Source organism: Macaca fascicularis, chromosome 10, assembly GCF_037993035.2.
Source record: "Macaca fascicularis isolate 582-1 chromosome 10, T2T-MFA8v1.1".
NCBI lineage: Eukaryota > Metazoa > Chordata > Mammalia > Primates > Cercopithecidae > Macaca > Macaca fascicularis.
This window is the reverse complement of record NC_088384.1, coordinates 89,679,082-89,700,256: the sequence shown is the minus strand read 5'-3', so window position 1 is coordinate 89,700,256 and position 21,175 is coordinate 89,679,082. Positions and strand designations below refer to the sequence as shown.

General features: G+C 59.3%; 3 protein-coding genes across 8 annotated transcripts; 1 reads left to right on the top strand and 2 right to left on the bottom strand.

The window, feature by feature from the left end:
• Positions 1 to 491: 491 nt before the first annotated feature.
• On the top strand, positions 492 to 18,143 carry NECAB3 (N-terminal EF-hand calcium binding protein 3). Of its 6 annotated transcripts, XM_045362773.2 has the most exons (13): positions 894 to 1,110; positions 2,909 to 2,933; positions 4,529 to 4,637; positions 5,609 to 5,634; positions 5,849 to 5,946; positions 14,867 to 15,003; positions 15,245 to 15,363; positions 15,516 to 15,595; positions 15,698 to 15,751; positions 16,406 to 16,518; positions 16,687 to 16,764; positions 17,203 to 17,294; positions 17,380 to 18,143. In XM_045362773.2, exons 1-13 carry the CDS (start codon positions 970 to 972, stop codon positions 17,406 to 17,408), a joined length of 1,101 nt encoding a protein of 366 aa, XP_045218708.2. In that variant the 5' UTR covers positions 894 to 969; the 3' UTR covers positions 17,409 to 18,143. The 6 variants fall into 6 exon arrangements, 5 of the variants coding, with proteins under 5 accessions (XP_073861159.1, XP_045218708.2, XP_045218709.2 ...); XM_045362774.2 differs by lacking the exon at positions 15,698 to 15,751; XM_015457945.3 differs by having other exon boundaries at positions 15,516 to 15,751.
• On the bottom strand, positions 6,752 to 8,364 carry ACTL10 (actin like 10). Its single transcript, XM_005568738.5, has one exon. The coding sequence runs from the start codon at positions 8,021 to 8,023 to the stop codon at positions 7,043 to 7,045; it is 981 nt and encodes a 326-aa protein (XP_005568795.1). The 5' UTR covers positions 8,024 to 8,364; the 3' UTR covers positions 6,752 to 7,042.
• Positions 11,285 to 12,994, bottom strand: C10H20orf144 (chromosome 10 C20orf144 homolog). Its single transcript, XM_005568739.5, has 2 exons — positions 12,780 to 12,994; positions 11,285 to 11,743 (listed from the first exon to the last, which is right to left on the bottom strand). Exons 1-2 carry the CDS (start codon positions 12,903 to 12,905, stop codon positions 11,408 to 11,410), a joined length of 462 nt encoding a protein of 153 aa, XP_005568796.1. The 5' UTR covers positions 12,906 to 12,994; the 3' UTR covers positions 11,285 to 11,407.
• Positions 18,144 to 21,175: the final 3,032 nt, after the last annotated feature.

The following is a 21,175-nucleotide window of genomic DNA, read 5'->3' as shown; positions in this document are numbered from 1 at the left end:
TTCTGGGGACACGAGTGTTACCTCCCTTGGTGCTCTCAGGGTCTGAAGGAGATCTACTTAAATGAGAAAATCAGGAAAGGCTTCCTGGAAGGCGTGCTTGAGTTCAGCGCTGTAGAATAGGTAGGAGTTAACCAGAGGAAGAAAACAAGCGAACACGACGGGCAAAGGCCGTGGGCAGGAGGGAGAGGGATAGAGGACCGGAGAAAGTAGTGGCTGCGGTCCTGAGGTGAGGGTCAGAGTGGTGCTCCTGGAGCGGGGCGTTCAGTCTTAAGCTTTATTCGGGGGCCAAGGAATCACTGGAGACCGAAGTGGTACCTCTTTCGCATCTTAAAAGCTCCCCCTGGCTGCTGTGTGGAGAACGGGTTGAAGGGAGGGCCAAAGCCACCGAGGGGAGGGGAAAGGGCCGCGCTGAGTGCCAGAGAGGGCGGGCGTCGGGATGCCTGGGAGTCGGCCACACGGACCTGTGGGCTTCCTCTGCGCCAGCCCCCGTTGTAAGCACTTGACACTGAATGAGTCCCAACAATCCCATAGGGTGTCTACCGGTACCATTTTTGCAAATGAGGATACAGACGCCCCGAAAGGTGAAGTCCTGGTGGGTTTTACCCACTCGTATCACCCTGACTCTTCGGCACTGGCTTGGTCACCCTGTCCCTCCGGGTGGGCGCGCAGCCCCTAGGTTCTGCTCCCGGCAGGCCGTCGCCGGACCCGAACCCTCGGGCACCTCCCCCTCCGCCGTGGCCGCGGAAGCGCGGAGGCCCGCGACGCTGGAGTTGGACCTTGAGGCGAGGGAACCCGGCGCTCAATCTCCAGACCCGGAACCCGGCGTCCGCGGGGGCGGGGCGGGGGCGGGGCCTGAGCCCGCGCGTCGGCGCCGGCGCCAAGGGGCGGCCCCCAGCCCCACAGAGTCCGCCGCGGCGTCCAGGGTCGGGAGCAACCGCAGCCGAGCCCCAGCGAGCGGGCGGCGTTGCCATGGCGTGCGTGGGGCTGCTCACCGTGTGCCTGCTCCGGCCGCCCGCGCCCCAGCCCCAGCCCCAGTCCCCGCCCCAGCCCCCGCGGCACCCGCAGCTCGCGCCAGACCCCGGGCCCGCCGGACACGCGCTCTTCCAGGACGTGAGTGGGCGCGGGCTGTGCTCGCGGTGTCTCCCCGCCCGAGTCTCTGTTAGTCTCACCCTCTGGGGTTGTTCGGGCCCCGCCGCTGTCTCTGGGTCTCTGCCTCTCTCTCTGGCCCTGCTGTCTGTTTTCTCTTGACCTCTCTGCCTTTGTGTCCCCTGTTCTGTCTCTCTGTCTCGTCTATGTCTCCGCTTGTCCCTGCTCCAGTGTCACTACCCCTGCTGCCCCCCACCCCTCAGCCCACCCCACTTGTGTGTCTGGTGTTGGGGGGGAGCTGTCGACAATCACAGCAGCCGTCACCCCACTCTGTAGCAGCCGCAGGCTGGGCTGACTGGGGAAGAGGAGCCTGGAAGCACAAGGGTCCCCTCACTTCTGACTCTAGTGCCGCCCCAGAGTCCTTCAGGCCCCACTCCAGGGCAGCAGAGTCCTACAGTTGGTAAGGATTGCACAGAGTCACCCTCCCATGGGACCACGGGTGGCCCTGCAGCCCCCATGGGCACCAGCCACGGCCCTGAGCCCTTTCTCCACCTGTGCTACGCTCTGTCCTGCCCCCCTCATGCCCCAACTCCAGAGGGAGGCAAAGCTGTCTCCCGCCCCCTTCCCACTGCCCCTAGTGACTCAGCACCTTGACCACATCCCTGGCTGGAAGGGACCTGACCCTCCCTCTTCCCAGGTAGGAAAACCAAGGCCTGAGGGGATATGTCCCAGGTCAGTCATGGAGGCAGGGGAACAACAGGGTGACCCCAGGTGTCCCCATTCCCAGCTTAGCACCCCTCCCCGCTCCCAAGATCTCCATCTACCCCACCTGGGCCTCCCTGGCTTGCTGTGTGTCCCTCAGCCAGTGGCAGAGCTTCTCTGAGTTAGGCTAGAGGTTAGAGTCTTTCTGAGCCCTGCTGACGCTGAAAAAACAGGATCTTGGAGGGGGTTGGCGTTCAGGACCTGGAGTTCCTGGGGGCTCTCAGCCCAGGCTTGGCCCACCCCTGCTTGCCAGGCCTGCCAGTCTCCCCTTTGCTGGGCTGCTTTGGGTGACCTGGGAGCAGGTCACTAAGAGAGATGGGGACCTGTCTTGACTCTGCTCCTCTTTGCCTCTGTTGCTCTTCATCTTCACTTCATAAATGAAATCTGCTGACCTTGCCTTCTGCCACCCCCACTCCCCCTTGGACTTGTGTGTGTACACACACGCCTGCCAAAGGTCCTCACTGTCAGCCCCATAGGAAGCCCCAGCCCTGAAAGAGTTAACCCCAGCTGCTCCTGATCTATTTGCTAGTGGGTAACTCAGACACCTGCAGAGACAGAGTAGCCACTGCCTGCTGTCTTCAACAGCATGCAAGGAAACAACTCAGAGAGGGCAGCTGGGATAGACCATGGCCACACAGCAGAGCTCGGGGCTCAGGTCTAGGACGGCTGTGCAGGATTCCTGGGCCGCTAAGCCGGCCCATTTCCTCAACCTTCCTCATGCTGGAACCGTGCCAGGGGCTGAGGTATTAGATAGAACTTGGGCTGCACTCTGGGTGTGGGAGGTGGGGACGCAGGGAACTGGCCAGGAGCACCCCCAACGAGGCCAGGCCCTGCAGGAGAAGTGAGTGGAGGTGGCACCCGCTGCGTGCTCTTCCTGCCCCCTGCTTGCAGGGAAAGCTCCTGCAGGGCTGAGCTGGGCAGGGGGTTTGGGACCAGGCTGGGCAGGAGGAAAGGCAAGGCAGGGGGTAGGCCAGCCAGCTGGGACCCTGTCGGGTTGAGTGGGGGCCTCTGGCTTCCTGGGTAGCACTCACAGTTCCCCCCATGTCCCTTTGTCCTCTAGGTTTTCCGCAGAGCAGACAAGAATGGTGAGTGTGGCTTCCCCTGGGTCCCACAGTGGGGCAGGGTGGGAAGCATCCAGAAGGCCCAGGGAGACTTGGAAGGTTGGGTGGGAAGTCAAGAGTCGAGACAAATCTTGGAGGCCCAAAACAGGAGAATCAATCAAGGCGTCCTTCCCAGAGGAGGTGCTGTTCTCAGCCAAGTTTGGCAGGATGGAGAGTGGCGGGAATGTGGTTTGGCCAGGGGCTAGAGGTAGGGGCTGACTTTCACACAGCACCCTGGCACGGTGATGGGCACTTCCTTTTCATGGCCTCCTGTTGTCCTCACAACCACCAGCTAGATTGGAATTCACCCTGTTTCATAAAGGAGCAGAGGCCTAGAGAGGTGAAGCAGGTTGCCTAAGGTCACACAGCCTTTAATTGATAGGCTTGAACTTGGGTCTTTGCAGTGTTTAGTCCCAGGCTCCTTGTGTGAGGCACTTGGAAGAGTGAGGTAATGGAGGTGAGACCTTTTTGGAGATTTTACTCAGGTTTTTAGAGGGCTCAGTAACTTGTCACGTGACCAACCATCTGGACCAGGGAGGTCTTGGAGGACGCAACTAAACCCACGCCTTGGGCAAGGATAAAGCTGGGTCCAGTGCCAAAGGAGTCGGCTCCTCCTGCCTTGGGTCCTGGGCAGTCTCAGACCCTGGTCTAGGAGAACCTTGGAAGCTAAAGCACGAGCCCTAGGGGACCCATCCAGCAACAGGCTGCTCCTCCTAGGTGACCTGGAGCAGCCCACTGTACCCTGTGTGGCCGGTGGAGGGTCTGAGCGCTGCAGTCAGCCTGGGACGCCTTTCATCTGGGTCTTCATGCCCTCTTGTGTTTCATCCTCCTAGAGACGGGGTCCTGTCCCCACTCCTTGCCCTTCTCCGTGGGTCTCTTCACATTGATGGGAGTTGTTTGTCCCAACCCATTGATCAGGACACATGCCCTCACTTGGACCAGGGCATTCTGTCTGTGAAGGTTCAGATTCTCCTCCGGCTCAGCTCGCCACATCCATCTGCTCAGAGACCTCACGTATCATTCAGACCACATCCCATGTCTTTGTGTCACATAAGTGCTCCCAGCCTCTGCTCACATGCGCCTGTGATGGGGAGCTCCTTCCCTTCTGAGCCAGCCTGCTGCTGCCTACAGAGGCTCCAGCTAGTAGAAGATTCCATCTGCCTCCCCGTGGCTTCTCTGTGAAGGTCCTGGGTCCAGACAGTGGAGGTTCCTTGTGCCCTGTAGTGAGGCTGGTCCCCAAATCCTTCCAGGTGACATCTAGGCCCTGCCACACTGTGGCCATGTCACAGCCTGTTGCTTGTTTTTTCGTTTGGCAAACGTTTACTGAGTTCCTACCCAATGCTGTGTACTGCCCTGTCCCTTTGGTGCCTGCAAAGTAGGTTCTGTTGCCTTCATTGGACACCTTTGAGGACCCCAGTCCTTTTGTCCCAAACAGGCTCCCCACTGAGCTCAGAATCCCATCCCACCTGGTTAGGTGGTTGTCAGATGCTACAAGGCCTTTGGGGCCCTGGACCTGGTGGCAGGGGTGCAGTCAGGGTCAGGGATACCTCCTCTGCTCCCTGTCCTCCCCCTGCCACCAGATGATGGGAAGCTCTCATTTGAGGAATTCCAGAATTACTTTGCTGATGGGGTTCTCAGCCCGGGGGAGCTGCAGGAACTGTTCAGCGGCATTGATGGGCATCTTACCGAGTGAGTACGAGAAGGGGCCGTGGGTAGATGCCAGGCCGGGTTGTCTTTACCCCACTGTGTCCCCTGCTGCCTTGGTTCCTTTTGTAGGACGAGGAAGAGGGGGCAGGGAGAAAGGTACCAGGGCTCGGTTCCAGCTTTACCCGCCTGCCTACCCCCTCTCCAGCTACAGCCTTGCCCACTACACTGCTTCCAGCTGGGACCCCGAAATAGCCAAGTCTGAGTCACCCACCCATGGCTCAGCTCCCCATTCCCGCTTCCCACAGCGACCCGAGGATGCCTGGGGACAGCTGGGCCCCGCCTGCTTCCACCCAAGAATGCAGTGCACGAACATGCACACCATCTACCCCTTGTGTGCTCCCACATCTACGCGCCTTGGCAGGAGTGTGCATGCTCCTCCCCGTGCCTGCTCCCAGAGGTGCACATGCACGAAGCGCTGTACCTCCCTCTACTTCCCTTCTCCCATTTCCTGAGGGTCAGTCTCAGGTTCCTGAGACTTGGGCTGGAACCTTCGTCTACAGTACTCCCCCTCCCCTCCTGGCCAGACTCCCCAGCCAGTTCCTTGTCCTTCAGGGCCTCACTTAGGCAGCTCCTCCTCTAGGAAACCCTCCCTAACCTATCAACTAAATACCCCGTGCTGTCCCTGGATTTCCCTGCACCTGGCTTCCCCTTCACAGCTCTGACCACTTCTCGCTGGCCTGTGTCCACATCCGTCTTCCCCTGGCCTGAGATCCTCTTGGAAGCCAAGAATGGGTCTGAATCTTTGCCCTCAGAGTGATTAGTTGGGGCAGTAGAACCCATTCTCCGACCCTGCAAGGACTCGGTCCGCAGGAGCAACTTAATCTGGGGCGGAGCAGAAGTGGCGGCCTTGTTAGACTGAGCTGGGAGTTGGTGGGTGGGAGGTGGGGCATTGGCCCCAGTAGTCCCAGTTTACCAGGCCCAGGTCTGAAGCGTGCCTTCTCTTTTCCCTGCAGCAATTTAGAAACGGAAAAACTGTGTGGTGAGTAGGCCCACGGGAGCTCTTGTCTCCTGGGGCCCCTGGGCCCCAGGGTAGGTGTGGCAAGGGACTGTTGCTGGTCTCCTGATGGGACAGGTTGGGCTGAGCTCAGGATATAAGGCCTGCTTGGCTGCTGAGGAATTCCAGGGGGCCAGAATCCCAGGGTGGGTAGATGGGTGGGGGTCCAGGAACCCTCAAGCACCTCTTCTGCCTGCAGACTACTTCGCAGAGCACCTGGGTGTCTACCGGCCGGTGCTGGCTGCATTGGAATCGCTGAACCGTGCAGTGCTCGCTGCCATGGATGCCACCAAGCTGGTGAGTGGAGTGGCTGATGGTGGGGGGCCCACTGTGAGGCAGCGGGCATCTGCTGTGCTGTGGGATCCTCCACAGTCTTGACTCAGGGTTATAGAGCTAGGGGCTTGGGTTCAAATCCTGGCTCCCACTTTGTAGCTGTGCCCCTTGACCTCTCTGGGCCTGTTTCCTCATCTGTAAACCATCGTAACAATAGAGCTGCTCTCCATACATCACTGTGACAAGTGAGAACGAAGGCAGGGATTTTTGTCGTTTTGTTCTGTCTCCAGCACCCAGAATAATATCTGGCAAACAGTAGGTGCTTCATACTAGGGGCTGCTGGTGCTTTTGTTGCTGGCCTGTCACAACTGCCGTGGGATATCATTCAGGGCTGGGCTAGGTGTGGAAGGCTGTGCTCACAGGTTCACAGGGCAGGGCCTGGCCCGAGGACATACGTGAGTAGGCAGGTACGTGAGCACCCATGTGTTTGTGTGCACATGTGGACCCGTGTATGCACAAGCACAAACAGTGCTGATAGGGCTTGAGGCCCTTGAGTGGTGACTTCCAAAAAATAAGCCGCCCATCCCTTTGTGTGTTCAAGAAATATCACCACCTCCCTTTGCTCCATGGCTCTTGTAAGGGGGAGTGAGCAGGCCCGGGACCCCACTTTTTACAGAAGGGGAAGCAGGCACTCATCGTCAGCTGACCTGAGCACACGGCTAGGCACAGGTCTCCTCCTGCTGGTGACTTTCACATGAGATTTAGTAGCTTTTCAAAGGATTGCCCCTTGGGGCCTGGCATGACGAGGGGTTGGAGGAACTCCCATATCTGTGGCATGGACACAAGTGGGGGCATCACCTTTATTGCCATAAAGTAGGGCCCTGGGGGTAGGCAGCTGGACTGGCATTCTCTGAACTGGCAGAGGTTGGGGAGATTCAAATTGCAGTTGAAAATGAGGGTCCCATGCGTCCCAAATACCTCCTCCTGGCCCAGAAAGGGTTTGGGGGTGACCCATCCAGTCAGCTCCAACCTCCAGGAGGACCCTGCCAGCTCCAAACACCTGACTCTTTAGATAGAGAGCTGTCCCCCACCGCATTGCCACCCCCCAGTCCAGCCTGACTCAGTTGAACACATCGTACAGCAGCCTGGAGCCACACTCCTGGTACATGGCCCGGGTTATCCAGCGGCGCTGGAAGGAGTGAAGGGAGGCCACCATGGAGCCACCGGTCCACACAGCCATGTCACGCCCAGGCTTGGCCACCAGGTGGGGCCGCAGGGCCGCGTAGCCGTGCCGCCGGCACTGCGCCTCCAGCTCCTTGTCCAGGCGCTCGGCGAAGCCAGGAAACAGCGTGGAGCCGCCGGCCAGCACCACGGTGTCTGCTAGTCGTGTCCGCAGCGTTTCGGGCATCTTCTGCAGCGCCCGGAAGGCCAGCGCGGGCAGCCCCGGCCCAGCCTGGCCCAGCAGGCCTGGCTGGAAGATGGGTTCGGGGCAGCGGAATCGCTCACTGCTAAGGCAGACGCAGCACCCGTTACCCATGCTGAAACTGGCCGGATGGTGGCGGGCGGGGTCGCGGAGGTCGCCCTCGAAGTCCAGGGACACGTAGCAGCTGCGCTTCTTGAGATGTGTGATGGCCTTGCGGGGCAGGGCGTGCTGCGAGAGGTCAGGGTTCGCCGCCACCAGCAGATCCCGCAGGTAGCGCGACAGGGTGCTGCCTGCCACGTTCAGCCGGAAGGTGGCCTGGTGCCACGAGTGACCCGCGTAGATGGGCGTGGCGTGGCACACGCCCGCGCCCGCCTCTACGGCCAGCCCGCTGAACGCGCCAGTGGAGCAGAGCGCCAACAACGCGGTGCTAGCCATGTGGCACGCGGGCACTGCCAGGGTCTCGAACAGCAGCTCCGCCACCCTCTCGCGGCCTGCGGGTGGCGCCGACGGGGAGTCGCTCACCAGCACAGGCCACTGCTCTGGGCACACCCGCAGGCCGCCCACCAGCAGGCGCTCCCAGAGCCCTTCCAGCGCCTCCCAGTCCGCCACCACGCCGTGCTTGATGGGGTGCGCCCGCGCCACGCCGCCTGCCAGCTCACAGCCCAGCGCGCCGGGCATCACCGGCCGGTCCCAGCTGGGCACCAGGCTGGAGCTCTTCAGCACTATTCGCGGCTGGTTCTCGCCCGCGAAGCCCGCCTTGGTGAAACCCGAGCCCTGGTCCACCACCACCGCGATGCGGCCCAGGGAGGGCGGTCGGTGCACACGGTGGCTCCCCAACAGCGACGCCACCTTCGGGCTCCGTTCAGCCCCGGGGCTGAAAGCTCCGCTCCTTCGTGCCACTCGGCTTAGTCGGCCCGAGGCCTCTCGGCCTCTGTGCTAGGGAGTGGTCCCTTTGAGCCCTTGGCTCTGCCTCCGGGGCCTAAATTCCTCCTCTTCTGGACCACATCACCACCCCTCTCAGCTCTTGGCTCCGCCCTCTGGTCTGAAAGGCCCGCCTCTTGTTCCGGGCCGTCCGCCACCTCTTCAGCTCGTGCCTGGTCCCTAGGCCTGAGGCCCGGCCCCTAGTTCAGGCTTCAGTCTCTGCTCTGGCTGGGTTCCAGCCGCATCTCACCCTCTTCGTCTTCCTCCGGCGCCGGGCTCCAGGCTCCACGCCTTGCACCGGGCCCCCACACTCAGGACACGCCTCTCCTTTGCTGTTCCTCCCCGTCAGCGCTTGCTGAGATGGCTGACGAGATGGCTAGGACTGAGCCTTTTAGATCCTAAGAAGCCCCCAGGAGGAGCAGAACTTTGAAGGCGAAGGGGCCTTGTGGTAAGGCTGTTTGGACATATATCCCCCTTGGGGACCCAGGCAGCCTCCTGGCACCTCTCACCTGGGCTTGACGGAAGTTCCCGGTTGTGGAGGGAGGAGGAGCTGGTCAGAAGGCAGAAAAGAACTTGGATGGGTCTCATTGTGACCTCACTCCCCAGCAGCTGCCCTTCCACAGCCCCCTACCCTATGACAACTCCCTGGACCCATCCTCTCTCCTGGACAGAGCCAAGGGCAGTGATTTTGGCATCCAGGGGTCTGGCTTCAGCAGCCCAGCACAATCAATCTGATTCCTTTCTCAGACCACTTAGAGTTATCTGATGTACTCTGGCCAGATGTGTGGCCCTTACCTTCCCAGTGCTGAAGAAAAAGCTTTTAGTCACAGATCTACAGCTTCCCTGAAGAGCCCCGACAGGCTCTGGCCCTACCTTTAGGGGCTTCCATGGATGGATTCACGTGGGCCTGAATTTGAGACTCAGTTTTTATTTTTTTGAGACAGAGTCTCTGTCTCCCAGGCTGGGAGTGCAGTGTTGCAATCTCAGCTCAGTGCAGCCTCTGCCTTCCGAGTTCAAGCTATTCTCCTGCTTCAGCCTCCTGAGTAGCTGGGACTACAGGCGCGCACCATCATACCCGGCTAATTTTTGTATTTTTAGTAGAGACAGGATTTCACCACGTTGGCCAGGCTGGTCTTGAACTCCTGACCTCAGGTATCCACCTGCCTTGGACTCCTAAAGTGCTGGGATTACAGATGTGAGCCACCGCACCCAGCAAGACTCAGTTCTGAAGCTGACTCACTGTGCGGTCCTAACCTAGTCTTGATCTTTCTCTGGGTTTGGTTTTCTCCAAAAGGTAGTCATAATCCCACCACACAGGAAAGAGGCCACGTCTTGTCCCGGCAAAGCCTCATCCTCTTCAGGACCGATTTGGTTGCAGGTAGAAGACTCGGGTGAATGTAAGCCAAAATAAGGACTTTATTACAAAGATCTTATATGTTATGGATACCAAGAGCAAGGGTGAAATCAGGTTTCAGGAACAGAATCTGACTGCAGGGCTGTAGGGAACCCAGGATGTGCACTGCATTGTGGTGGTGGTGGTGTTCGTTTGTTTTTTTTTTTTTTTGAGACAGTCTCGCTCTGTCACCCAGGCTGGAGTGCAGTGGCATGATCTCAGCTCACTGCAACCTCTGCCTTCCAGGTTCAAGCAATTTTCCTGCCTCAGTCTCCGGAGTAGCTGGGATTATAGGCGCCCACCACCATGCCCAGCTAATTTTTTGTATTTTTAGTAGAGAAGGGATTTCACCGTGTTAGCCAGGATGGTCTTGATCTCCTGACCTCGTGATCCGCCCGTCTCAGCCTCCCAAAGCGCTGGGTTTACAGGCGTGAGCCACTGTGCCTGGCCTGCATTGTGTTTTTATTCTGAAGATTGACTTAGCCTGTGCATGTTCAAGTAGAGAGCATGGTCTCCTACAGTTCCTGAACTACAGTCCTAGGGGGAGGGGCTGACAGGACCAGCTTGGGCCAATCACTGTATGGGCAGAAGGTGCGGCCCCATGGAAGAAGGTGGTTACCCTGATTGTTACCACATGGATGGTAGGGAAGAGTCAGTTCTCACAATTAGCAGGAGTGATGTTATGCAGCCTCCAGCCTGGTGCAGGCAAGGTGGAGGAGATGTTCATCATGGTGACGGTGACAAAAGTATATCTTCAGCAGAAGCTGGGCTGGTGGCTCTAGTGAGCTGGGACTTCAGTCCTGCTGCATCTGCCCCCAAAAGAGGGCATCCTGAGGTTGGTCACCAGGGTGTGACAGGAAGGTAGGCTGCAGGTTCAGCAGGCCAGGAGTGGCATTGGGTGTGGAACTGGATTTGGGACCTGGGAGAGTGAGAAGCAGCAGCAGGATCCCACACAGAAAGTGTGGCAGGGCTGCTTCTAAGTGATTTGGGGAGTGAGACTGAGGCTGTGGGCTTTTTCCCTGTTGGTAATGGAGACCTATTGAAAGCTTATGAGCAGGGGAGTGAGCTGCTCTAGACAGGTGAGTGGTTTGGAAGAAGTCTTTGTCATGTGGGGAAGGAGATACAGGGTAGGTTGGGAGACAGAGGTACCTTGGGGAAGACTGGAGGGCCTGAGTGCTTTGGGGTTACCAAGTACAATGTGTAGGAGTGAGGTGCCAGAGGGCTTCCAGCTTCTCCTGGGTGCGTCCACAGGCAGAATCCACGTTTCAGGCCTTGCCCCAGCTGACTGCCGCCCTGGCTGTTCTTACCCAGGATGGTGCCTGTTGGCCTGGGACCCTCCCTCATGCCTAAGAGGGATTACTGTGGGGGGATGTCAGGCTTTGCCGGAAGCAGGTCCCCCTCACTAGCGTGGCCACGCCTGGGTTTGCCCAAGCCCACCTCCCTCGAGCCTGCAGACTGAGCGGGATGTGACCTGGGTTTGGAGTGTTGGGGGAGGGAAACTGCCTTCCGCCACTGTAGCAAGGTGTGGGGTTCTGTTCTGACCCTTGGCACATGTAAGGAGAAAGCAAAAGACAGCCCTGGCTACAGACGTGGCGGTGGCTCTGCCTTCAATACGCCCCGTTCACCCCTGTGCGGCTCCTAGGCTCAGCTTTGCCCAGCCCGACTCCACCTCCCAGACGCCTCCGACAGGGCTCGCAGGCTCCAGGGTTGCCACGCACTCTTTATTGGGCGGGGTCTGGGCCAAGCGCTTAGAGCCGCGGGCGAGGGCAGCGGCACCGTTTGCGCGGCTGCTGCTTGGCAGGCCCGGCTTCGCTGGGAGCCTTTCCCGGGGATCGCAGGCGCGAGCGCAGCCGCGGCCAGCTCCGCGCTGCCCTGGCCCCGCCCTCTTCCGGCTGCCGCGCCTCCTGCCGCAGGAGCAGCAGCAGCACCGGCATCTTCAGCTCGCGGTCGCCGCTTTCTCCCGCTCCGCGCAACCTGGGTGCCGCCGGGGAGCCCAGCCCGGCGCCTGACGCGTAGTCAATCGTTCGCCCAGCCTTGGCCAGTGGCTGTCGCTTGTCCAGGGGAAGGATCAGCACGATCCTGGTCTGGGGGTGGAACAAGGGCGTGAAGGTGGAACAAGGCTCGCGCCAGGGCCGAGCCCACGACCCGGGGCCTCCCCGCCCTCCTCCTGGGACCCTCATCCACCGGGTCCTGTCATCCTCCCATGCACAGGGCTGGAGGGGACCCCTGTCCAATTCAGGCCTCGGGGAAGCTCTCCCTTCCCTGCGTGGCGCCCTGGACTCCGCCTCCCTTCTGGAAACCCTCATGCATCCCAGGCTGACTTCCTGAGACCAGCTCCGTCTAAGTTTATGAGATCCCTTCCAGGCCCTGGGATGTCGGGGGCTCTCAGCACCCCCAACCCCCGCCTGGTCCAGGGCCTCTGCTCATTTGAGAGGGAGGCAGGGAAGTTCTGAGCCTAGGAGCTGGGGAGAGGACACGGGAATCCCACCTGCCCCTAGCTTCAGTAGTACCAACTAGGACTGATTCTCCGTGCTGGGACCTCCACCCGTTTGTCCAGGGTTGGGAGAGAATCCCACTCGTGCTCACCTCCCTGGGCTCTCGAGTCTCATCCACTTTCTGGTTCTGAAATCTCTGCCCTCCCTTCTGGGCTTTTTTTTTTTTTTTTTAAAGACTGAGTCAAATAGGGTCTTGTCCTACAGGTTGGAGTGCAGTGGTGCTGTCAACGGCTCACTGCATGCCTTGACCTGAGCTCACGCAGTCCACCTCAGTCTTCTGAGTAGCTGGGACTATGGGCATTCGCCACCACAAACACCTAATTTTTTATTTTTGTAGAGATAGGACCTCCCTATGTTGCCCAGGATGATTTCGAACTCCTGGGCTCAAGTGATCCACCCACCTTGGCCTCCCAAAGTGTTGGGATTACAGGCGTGAGCCACCTTGAAAAGACCCCCATCCACACCCATATGGGCCCCTGGGATCCTCATCCTTGGGAGAGATTTTCGAAGTCCTCCCTCACCCCCTAGGACTTCTGCACACAAGGCCTAGACTCCCACCCACCTATCCAGCTTTCCCTGACCCCCATCTGCCTCCCCAGCCCTGTTCCCCATCCCCCACACTCACAGTCGGCTTCTTCCGAGTGAGGTGGTTGAGGAACTGTTTCCACCAGGCCTTGTCCATGTCAGCTGGCCTCTCCTTGTGGGCCTGCTTGGGTGCTTTGGTCCTTTTGTGGGAACTATTGTTTCCCATGGCAGGGCTGGTCACCACTGGGGACCATGGCCCACACTCCGTCTGCTCTGCCCCCTGGGCCCTGGCAACATTGTGACCTCACGGGCTGACCTCACCAATTGCAGGCTCTGAGCACCGCCTCCCAGGGCCTAAAGGTGAATCTGGGCTCCACTCACTTTGTCACTTTTGGTTTCTCAGCTGTAAAACTGGGCTAATGATCATAAATGAGGCAATGCACGTAAGGTGCTTAGTGGCCAATAGAGGGGGATTTCTGTGGTTTGGGTATGAATTTTGGCCCTGCCACTAACTTACTATGTGACCTTAGCCCAGGTAATAAATCTCTCTGGGCCTGTTTTCTCATCTGCAAAATGGGGTCAATTATGGTTCCTATAAATTGTTACAAAGGTTAAATGAGGCCCGGCATGGTGGCTAATGCCTATTGTCTCAGTACTTTGGGAGGCGGAGGTGGGTGGATCACCTGAGGTCAGGAGTTCGAGTCCAGCCTGGACAACATAGTGAAACCCTGTCTGTACTAAAAATACAAACATTAGCCAGGTGTGGCAGCACGGGCCTGTAATCCCAGTTACTTAAGAGGCTGAGGCAGGAGAATTGCTTGAACCTGGGAGGCAGAGATTGCAGTGAGCCAAGATCATGCCATGTCACTCCAGCTTGGGTGATAGAGTGAGACTCTGTCTCAGAAAAACAAAAGACTAAATGAAATTCTTCTTGTAGCAGTGCCTGGCTCTGAGTGGGTGCTTCTATCTGTTCTCTGGTTGCAAGCAACAGAAACTAATCATCTCAAATACCCAAAAAGGAATTTTTTGGAAAGATTTCATGGAGAGAGAAACCCTGGCCTGTCTGAGAATGAAAAGACCCACCTTCCTCTCTGTCCTTGTCTCCTAACTCATAAGCCTGGCCCAGGAGGTCCCATCTGATGGCTGAGCTGAGGCAGGTTGTGGCAGGAGATGAAATCTCTGATGGTTGGGACCTCTGGAGTCCCCTCGGAGAGGGCAGGCACCTGGACCACAGCTCCCCAGGACTCCCACTCTGGTGCGCACGCGTGTGTGTTTGCGTGTGTGTGTGTGTGGTGGGGGTTAGGCAATTCTCAGGACGTCTGTGACTCTTGGGTGTGTAAGTGGGCAGGCCTTGACAATAGACGGCTGGCAGGTCTAGCATTGAGAGCTTATGTGTCAGACCCTGTGCTGAGTCCTGTGCAGGAATTAACTCCTGGGAGCTTCTCGCAGCTCCATATGCTGAGTTTCATCTTTCCTGTTTGATAGATGAGGAAATGGAAGCCCCAGGAAGTGAAGGTAGTTGAGAAGCCTCAGAATCCCATGCTGGGCCACGCCGGGCCTAACATGTGGGCAGCCTCCCTGCCTCTCTGCCGCCCTGAGAGGGGCCGAGAGGAGGCTGGCAGTGGCGGTTGGGGTCAGTGCCAGCGGGTGTGTGTGTGTGTGTCTGTGTGAGTGAGGACGGTGACCTGATTGTCTTTATCAGCAGCTCTTAGTAAAAAGCATCCAGTGTTGTGTGCATGAGTGAATGAATGAGGGACTGAACACGTAGATTGTGAGTCTGGGGCCACACCAGGCCATCATTTTGCCTCGTGTCAACATTGGCCCTTTGATACCTTGTGACAGCCCCACCCAGCCTAGCTGTGCCTGGGACTCACTGGCTATGACAGTGCTGAAGGTGGTAGCCCCATCGGGGAAGGGGCCGTGAAGTCCAGAAAAGCCAGGCACGTCGGCAGGCAGATGCCTGCTGTGAGTTGGCTCCACACCTCCGGGGAGGGAGGCCAGGCCCGGACAAGGAGGGATCCAGACCCTCCCTGCCCATCGGGTCTCAGTACCCTCCTGCCTGTGCCGGGTTTACGTGCCCCTGCTCTTGGCACCGCCACTGCTGCTCTGATGGGCAAGAGGCAGAGGACCCACTCAGAGATCACTGCCCAGGCTGGGAGATGCTGACCGTCCCCCCTTGGCCCGCAGGCGTACGAGAGGGCCTCCAAGGTGGACCAGTTTGTGACGCGCTTCCTGCTGCGGGAGACGGTGAGCCAGCTGCAAGCCCTGCAGAGCTCGCTGGAGGGGGCGTCAGATACTCTGGAGGCCCAGGCCCGTGGCTGGCGGTATGTAAGGGCACTGCCGACCTGCAGGGCTAGTGCACAAGTGCCCACTGTACCCCCATTCCAAATCCCCACAGTCTCAGCATTCTAGAGGCTGTATTTTTGGGCAGGGAAGCCATGGTGGGGTGAGATGAGACTGGCTTTGGGGCTAGGCCTCAGAGTCCCAGGAGGCCTGTCTTCCTCACCCAGGCCTGTCCCGTCCTGGGGCCCCAGTCCTCGGCCCTGTGAGCCTCACTTTCTCTAGGTCAGATGCAGAGAGCATGGAGGCGCAGAGTAGGCCCTGCGGCAGCCGGCGGACAGGACGCCGGGCCCTGAGGAGCGTCAGCCGGTCATCCACCTGGTCCCCTGGCTCTTCTGACACAGGTGCGCCTGGGGCGGGGTGGGAGGCCTGGCCAAGGCGGGCACCGCATCCCTCCTTCCCCCAGGCCCCGCTCTTTCACTGCCCCTTACTTCATTCTGAGAACCTGCCAGGCCTGAGAGGCCCCTGCCTGACCCTGCACGGGCCCCACCCACAGGGCACAGCTCAGAGGCTGAGATGCAGTGGCAGCTCCAGGTGAACCGCCTCCAGGAGCTCATCGACCAGCTCGAGTGCAAGGTGAGGGCCATGGGGCCAGGGCCCCACGAGGGAGGACCCTCCTGGTATCCACCCGAGCCAGGCCCATGCTGGAGGCGCGGCCCATACTCTGTGCCCTCACAGGCCCCCCGGCTGGAACCCCTGCATGAAGAGGACCTGGCCAAGGGGCCTGATTCGGTGAGCCCAGGAGAGGGGCAAGCGGCTGGATGGCCATGTCTGGGGGTGCTCATGAATTGGGGGTTCATGGGGCCAGCTGCGCCCACCCTCTGCAATGCACATGTGCCCCGCCCCCAGGCCTGGCAGGCAGGTGCCGGGTTCTGAGAACCTGCAGGAACCGCCACCCTTCTCTGGGCTTTGGTTCCCCATCAGCATTTTTGAAAGCCAGGTCTGGGGCAGTGTGGACGGACGCTGGAGGGAGGAAGGAAGTGGTGGCATACTGCAGGAGGGACAGTGGCTGGATCAAGCAGCACCCTTGGAGACAGGGAGACAATGGAGACAGGGAGGTTGGGGGGCAGGTTGGCAGCAGGAACCCAGCTAAAGGGTAGGTTGGATCTGGCATCAGTCAAGAAGGCTGGGGGCCAGGTGTAGGTGGCTCATGCCTGTAATTCCAGCACCTTGGGAGGCCAAGATGGGAGGATTACTTGAGCCTGGCAGGTAGAGGCTGCAGTGAGCCATGATCCCACACACCACTGCACTCCAGCCTGGGTGAGAATAAGATCCTGTCTTAAAAACAAACAAACAAAAAAACAGCTGGGAACCTCCTAGAGGCCACGGCCAGTCCCTCCCCTGCGCCCAGCCCCACACCGGCTGACCGACTGCCTCTCCCACCAGCACATCCTCGTGGCCCAGAGGCAGGTCCAGGTGGCAGAGGAAGGCCTGCAGGACTTCCACCGAGCCCTGCGCTGCTACGTGGACTTCACAGGGGCCCAGAGCCATTGTCTGCAGTGAGTCCCCAGCTGGCAGGTGGGATGGCTGAGGCGGGGAGAGGTGCTGGGGCAGAGAGGGGTGCTGGGGCTGGACGTCCTGGGCCAGGGCTCCCATGAGACCCCAGGCCAGGGAGGCAGAGGTGGTGGCAGCCCTGGCCTGGCCTGCCCATCTCTTTGGCCCCGCAGTGTGTCTGCCCAGAAGATGCCGGACGGTGCCTCCTTCACCCTGTATGAGTTCTGGCAGGATGAGGCCTCCTGGAGAAGGTATGAGTGCCAGTCTGGCCGCTAACACCATGGACTGTGACCCTGGAGTGAGTCAGGCCAGGGTTCTAATCCTGCTCTCCCGCTCACTGGCTCTGTGACCTCAGATGAGTGACCCCACCTGCCCGACCCCCGAGTCCTTTCCAAAATGGAAGTGATAACAGTTCCAACTCCTGTGGGCTAAAGGAGGTGACTGGGAAGAGCTGAATACAGCACAGGGACACAGGAGGCACTTAGTGAACACACACTTGTCACCATGCATGTGACAATGCCGAGCACTGTGTGCGGTGCCCTTCGTTCTACCTGCACAGCGTCCTCGTGTCAAAGGGGAGAGGACTGAGGCTTCAGAGGCAGCGTGAGAAGGGCTGGGGTCTGATCCTGGCAGCAGGGTGGGGCAGGAGTAGGGAGACCGAGGTCATGGCAGCCTGCGTCTCTCCGCAGGCACCAGCAGTCGCCCTGCAGCAAGGCCTTCCAGCGCGTCCTCATCGACCACCTGCGGGCTCCGGACACCCTCACCACTGTGTTCTTCCCAGGTGTGCGGCAGACCCCCACTCACTGTCGCCTGGGAGGGGCAGTGGGCTCCTGAGGGCTCCTGACCCCCCGACCTCTGACCCCCAGCCTCCTGGTGGATAATGAATAACAACTGAGCCAGACCTTCACACGCCGAGGACCCCGGGACCCTGCCTCCCTCCCTCTGGAGCCTTCTGCCCTGGCCAGCCCACCCAGCGCAAAGACCAGGGCCTGCCTGCTCCTGGACCTGGGCCTGGTGGAAGGGCTCTCAGCCCAGGGATCAGGGACTGGGCTGCTTGCTTTCTATTTATTATTGATTTATTTATCCATGTATTTTATTGTTTGTCACTTCAGCCTCCAAGCTACTTTGGCTTCTGCCTGGCTCAGGAGACCTGGATTCTGGTCTCTCCTGGCTGAGCGACCCAGGGCAGGTTCTGTCCCTGTGTGGGTGGGCCTTGGGCCATCTGGCTGCCTAGCAAGGGTCCTGGTTTCTTCCCGCTGTCTTGGGGCCAGGCTTCTGCTCCTTCCCAGCTAGCAGCAGAAGCAGGGCTGATGCTCAGGGACCCAACCCCTCAAACCTTGCCCCTGAGGCTGGGCTGGACCTGGGTGCCCCTGTTGCCCTCCCAGGCCACTAGGCTCTGACTCTTCCAGCACCCATGGATGTGCCAGAGGCCTCTGGGTTGGTTTGCATGCCATTTTCTTATCATTTGCATGCCCTCACCCCACCCATTCTCAGGGCACTATGGGAAGCCCCAAGGTGACCTGGCCAAGTAGCAATAATTTGGGCCCAGGGTCACCTATTGCCCCCAGAGGCCTCTGAAGCCCAGGCTGGGACCCCAGCACAGAGGCAATAAAGGCAGTGGTCCCTTCCAGTGTCGCCTCCTGTCTCTCGCAGGTCTGGGCTGCGGGGCCTGTGTACCTCCCAGGCCAAAAGCTCCGGGGGGGCACCTCTCTTGGGAAGCCCCCTGGTTCCCACCTCATGCCCTTACGCTTGCAGAGTGGATGCTCACAAGAGCTGACACAAGTCTTCCCACTTCAGGGTCCCCGGCCCTGACACCCTGGTGGTGGGTCCTGCCTAAGGGAGGGGTGATATGTCTCTGCAGGTTTTACAGGGGTTCTAGTGTCACCCACACAGAGCCTCCTGCGGGCCCAGATTGCTCGACCACGCTCCTGTGGGAAGACTTGGCCTTCTCACCAAGCTGGACTTGTCACCGCCACCCCACATAGAGTGGTTCCAGGAGGACAAAGGCCAAGCCAGTCCTACTAGCCCCTGGGGGTGTCCTCCTGTCCCCTCCATTACTGGGGGCATGGAGGGGAGGTGACCCGGCCGAGAGGGACATCTAACATCTAAGCAGCTGCTCTGAAGAGGAAGCCCCTGGCACCGCAGGGGCACAGGATGGCATTTGACCTGGCCCGGGAGTGTTGGCATCAGTTTTCCAGACAGAGGAGACGGCACACGGGCCCTGAGGAGGAGGAGGGTTTGCCTGGTTGAACCAAGGGCGACCCAGTAGCAGGGCTGAGCTGAGGGTGCAGGGGAGGGGGCTGGGCGAGGCGGGGCTCTGAGGTGCTACATCACGAGGAGGCCATAGGAGGCTTTAAGTCGTGAGGGGTGGCCGGTGGGGTGAGTGCTGTTTCCATGTTCCCGAATGCCCTGATGGCGCCAGGTCCTGACTGGGCTGGGGCCTGGCTAGAAAGGTAACTCAGATGGCACCAGCTCAGGGTGGGCATCCCCATCTGGGACTCCAGGCAGGGCCTTCCCTGCGATTTCTCCCCGGCAGCCCCTGCGGGAGAGTTTCTTCCACCAGCCTGGCTGCCTGGGCCACCTGCACAGAGGTCCCTGGTGGCATCCTGGCCAGTCCAGTGCCAGGCCATCCTCCTGCCACCCCACTTCACAGATCCCTGGGAGCTCCTAGAAAGTGCCCGCCACCATCTGAACCACATGGGGCTCTGAGCAGGCTTGAGGCTTGTTCGGGTGTAGTTGTGTGTGCCTGTAATTCCAGCTACTTGGGAGGCTGAGGCAGGAGAATCGCTTGAGCCCAGGAGGCGGAGGTTGCAGTGCGCCAAGGACTATGGGTGCACACCACCACGCCCAGCTAATTTTTGTAGAGATGGGGGTTTCGTCATGTTGCCCAGGCTGGGCAGTGTGTCTTCTTGTTAGAGAAGACAGCTGAGGAGGAAGTTGCCCTGCTTTCCATCCTGTGTTGTAAAGGCTTCTTTTGTCCTCCACAAAAACTGTAGCAACAAATCCTCAAAACTAAAAAAAATTCCCACTGCCATCTTTTTTTTTTTTTTTTTTTTTTTTTTATGTTTTGAGACAGAGTTGCTCTGTCACCCAGTCTGGAATGCAGTGGTGTGATCTTGGCTCACTGTAACCTCTGCCTGCTGAGTTCAAGTGATTCTCCTGCCTTAGCCTCCTAAGTAGCTGGAATTAAAGGTGCACACAACTACACCCACTAATTTTTTTGTATTTTTAGTAGAGATGGGGTTTCACCATGTTGGCCAGGCTGATCTCGAACTGCTGCCCTCAAGTGATCCGCACACCTCGGCCTCCCAAAGTGCCGGGATTACAGGCATGAGCCACCGTGCCCAGCCCACTGCCATCTTTAAACATGCCCAAACCCTCAGGCTGACTTATCTGTGGTGGGTGTCTCCTTAGTTTTTGTGCCCTGGGCACCATGCCTGCCTCCCTCTGCAGTGCAGTTCTGAAGGTGGACACCTCTTTATTATGATTTTTAATAGAGGCTGTGTCCTCCTTCCCTCCCGAAGGCTGGAGCTGCAGGGGAGGGTACGCAGGCGGGGATGTCCAGCAGGGTCAGGGGGCCACTTAGGAGAGCGTTTGGTTTGAGCTGTGAAAGTTGAGCAGAGGTCTCTGGGCAGGTGCGAGGGCAGAAGGGAGCCTTGGAGTGTGAGGGCTGGGGCCAGCTGAGGAGGCCGGGTGCATGGGAGTGGAATGTTGTCTTGCAGGTGACAGGGAGACAGGAGGGTGCCAGACGGAGTGGGTGGGAGTGGAGCTGAGCGCAGACGGGGCTGGAGCCGCAGCCCCGGAGCTGGGCTGGGGCTGTGGGGACCCGGAGGAAGCCCTTAAGCCTGTGCCTTGTCTGTCAATCTCACGAGCCCACCTCACCTGTAGCCTGCCATCCCCACCATTGTGCTTTGCCCCAGCCCCCAAGTCAGGGCCACTGTTCTCTCTGGCCTGGAAGACTGCAGCAACTTCTTCACCTGGCTCCTACCCCATCCGTTCCCTATAAAGACACAGCCAGAGGGTTTTCAAGATGTTGCCATTTTGAAAACGCACCTTTCTGGCCAAGACCCTTCAGTGGCACCCACTGCCTTCAGCATCAAGGTCATAATTTCATGTCCTGGCAGTCAAGGCGCTTTCCAGCTGAGCTGGGCCATTTGCAACCCCAGTTACCCTGTCCGTGGCCTTTGTCCCAAGCCACCCCTGTCCACCACAGCCACGCTTCCACTGTGAGAAGTAGGGAGTGCCATTGCACTGGGGCGCCTTTCCCAATCCTGCTCTTGGTGGGTCTTCAGCTCCTTTTGACAACCATTGGGCACCTGCTTTGTGGCAGGTGCTGGGGATTATCAGATGTCCTGGGCTGGTGACAGCACTCGGTCAAGGGCAGGCAGAGCCCTGAAGTCAGGAGAGCTCCAGGCTCCTTAGCCAGGTGCCGCCCCCACCCTTCCACCCACTCCCTGCACCTGTCCTCTCCCGTTCCTCACACCTGCACCTGTATATATTCAAACCTGTCCTGGGGATTGGCCCAGTGCCAGGCCAGGCTGCAGCCAGCAACAGTCTAGACGGTGGCCAGTGCCCTACAGCTCTCCTAACAAGTCCCCTTAACACAGCCTCTGATGGGCCGAAAGGGACTGAGAACTAGGTGGTCTTCAAAAAATTATTCTT